This window comes from Limulus polyphemus, unplaced genomic scaffold (genome assembly GCF_000517525.1).
Source record: "Limulus polyphemus unplaced genomic scaffold, Limulus_polyphemus-2.1.2 Scaffold100, whole genome shotgun sequence".
Classification (NCBI taxonomy): domain Eukaryota; kingdom Metazoa; phylum Arthropoda; class Merostomata; order Xiphosura; family Limulidae; genus Limulus; species Limulus polyphemus.
The window spans coordinates 771591-774591 of record NW_013665710.1 but is presented as its reverse complement, the minus strand read 5'-3'; the positions used below and the strand labels follow the sequence as shown (position 1 = coordinate 774591).

Genomic DNA, 3001 nt, shown 5'->3' with positions numbered 1-3001 from the left:
GTCATGTACATTTAATGACCTACTGAATTATTAAATGTACATGACAATGTATACTTTTTCCTCCGTTTTATTTTCATTGAATCGAGTCGTAGACTTTCACATCCAGGTAGGAACTAAACGTGTAGTTTTATAAAACCAATTATAAATTTGTACGCAGTCGACATATAAATTTAATAAATAAACAACCAATTTAATAAAACGATGAGATTATAAATTGCCGGGTACATTTTATAAATCAACAAGTATATTTCTCAGGCAACTTGTTAATTTTCAAATAATAGTGACACATAAACTGACAGTGGATTTATGACATCCCTGGGTAACAGAGATGAAAGGAACGTGAAGTATGGTATATTCAAGTTGCACATAAAATTTAGCTTAAACAAAATCTGAGAGCGGTTTGGTCCTGTAGTATAGCTCTTGATTTCGGAGCTGGCTAGCCGGGTTCGAATTTATGTGATACGACAAAATATTTCCCGCACTTTAGCTGTGGGTGCATTATAACAGTAAAAGTCAATCCCTTATCGTGGATGATAAGTGCTAGAATGCTGTTGACTGGCTGCCTTCCTTATGTTCAGTAGTTAAAAATTAGGAACGGCGGCAGATAGCCTTAGTAGCTTTCCATAAATAGAAAGTACAAATACAAAACCAACTTGTTTTACTCTACATATACTGATATAGAACTTACCTGACACAGAAGATTGACGTAATATTGAACGTTTCCCTCGCGTATTAAAATTGCGAACAGTTGACGTTATATTGTTTTTCTTTCTGGAAAATATGAGTTTTCTAAGTTCCTTGGTGTTGGATGATTTTGTCGGATTATTTTGAATTAGATCGGAACCTTTCGTGCATATTTCACCTGTTTTAAAATCGACTTTATAAGCTGAGCTGTTTCCAAAACCTATATTAACCATTCGACTGTAGACTTGAGGAATTTCCGGGTCATTAGGCTTTACTACCTTCCACTTCCAAGGTCCCTCCAACGGTTTTTCTTTCTGAAAATCAAAGTTCCATCTCTGGTTGTTATTAGCATATGTAAATGTGAGTTCTTGCTGAAGGATGCGTTGTGTTTCATCATGATCGACACGATCGAATAAACGACGTCGGACGTTTTTTTCCCTCATGTTTGAATATTCAACCGAACACTGACCAACAGAACCACAGCATCGCCTTAAAACGGTTTTATTCACTGTTCTCATTTTCTGTGTTTTATCAAATGCAGTATCAGTAGCAGAAATCGAAGATAATGGACATACAGCGTTTGATTAAATCATACGTGGACGGTTAAATGTTCCCGTACTTTTGAAATGTAACTGTAAACAAATACATAGCTCTTCCGTGTATTTACTTAACGATGTCAAATCGTTCAGTACAGTTCGTTTTTTGTTTTTTTTGTTTTTTTGTTGTTGTTGTATTTTTTTTCTTCTGAAATTGCGAAAGGGCTTCCATTTCACCAATCAAAATGTTTCATTTCAAAGTATTTCTTGAGCGATTGGACACTTCTTTTGGCGCGAAACTACACGTACATACACGTGGCCTAATTTACTCACGCTATGCACGTGATTTTACAACTGTAGAAGCTGCATAGCGTCATAAGCGTCTTCGACCTTTATCTGGCCGTAAACTGCGCTTGCGCAAAGGAAATTACGTAAGGTTTCGAAAAAATATGTTGCATATTCATTATAAAAATCATGTTTAAGGATATAAATTGTATGGAAAACAAAACGTCTTTCATACATTAAGTTGTGTATTGATTGACATCACTTAACTAAGACGATCTATATGAAAGCCAACTTGCATAAATATAATGTATGATAGAGCACAACAGAGGTAAACACGGTTCTCAACTATTCTAAAATTATTAATACAATACTTAGATGAAGGTCTTTATCCTGTCTCTGACACAACTGATCGCTTCTTTTTCTTTATTACTCTTTTCTTTGTATAACCCAAGATTTCCTATGTCATGTACAGGTTTATCCTGACGTTATTTGATCAATCACGCATAGTTTGAGATATGTAACATGTCGTTTTATACTAACCACTGGAAACTGTTTTTTTGTTTTACCAAATATCTGTAGATTATATCGTACTGATATTTATTACATTGTACTTACATTATTTCAAAATTAAGGCACTTAACAGAATAATCAGGCAAAGTAACATGCATACTAACAGAGATAGATCTTCATACAGGAGAGGATGATATATATATATATGTGTGTGTACTTTAATGTGATCATGTAAACATTATGTGTGTATATTGCATAATCGACTACATCCATTGTATATCTTTTGAAATAATTGTATTAATATTGTATTTTCAGTAATGATAATTTGTAGTCATGTAACATTTTTCTATGCTTCTCCCAATCGCAACTCTAAAACTGTGAGAACAGTATTTAAAAGTATTTACTATGTTTTTCTTCTTCAGAAAGTAAACTATGTCTCTTAGGATGGTGTTTTTTGTGTAATTTTTATAGATCGTAACATTAAAGCAACAAAGCTGTGAGGTCAGTGTTAATTTATGTTTAAAATATTTACTGTGTTTTGCTCCAGACATAAACAACGATTGTTAGACAGTGTTTTCTGTGTTAAAGTTAATGTGTATATGTTTGCCTCTATAGAATGTTCCAAAAAGGATATGAGGTTAATTTTGATTTTTAATAACACTATTTTCTGTGCATTTCTGCAGGTTGTACAATCAAGTCTCTGAAATTACTGGAGTATTTTGATGTTAATGTGATTTCATTGTACATCTTCACAATATATTCTAAAACTATGACGCCAGTATTGACATGTGTTAACACAATTATTTCTGTGTACTTCAAAATCTGTTATGATAGTTGATTTGTATTAACAGTTTGTGCTCCAGACGTCCCACAAAGTCTGTGTGTGTGTATGTGTGTATTTCTTATGCCTCTGACGTTTATTTTTCTTGAAAGTTGATTTTGTGGAATTTTCTCTCTCACTTTTTTTCTAAAAAACCGAAAAGTAA

General features: G+C 33.2%; 1 protein-coding gene across 1 annotated transcript in view; it reads right to left on the bottom strand.

Annotated features, from left to right (window-relative positions):
- The window catches only part of LOC111088657 (micronuclear linker histone polyprotein-like), a 69806-nt gene extending 68465 nt beyond the window's left edge, over window positions 1-1341 (bottom strand). Inside the window, exon 1 of the mRNA XM_022399384.1 lies at window positions 689-1341. Coding sequence (XP_022255092.1) covers window positions 689-1202 — 514 coding nt within the window. The 5' untranslated portion in view covers window positions 1203-1341. The remainder of the gene's footprint in view (window positions 1-688) is intronic.
- Window positions 1342-3001: the final 1660 nt, after the last annotated feature.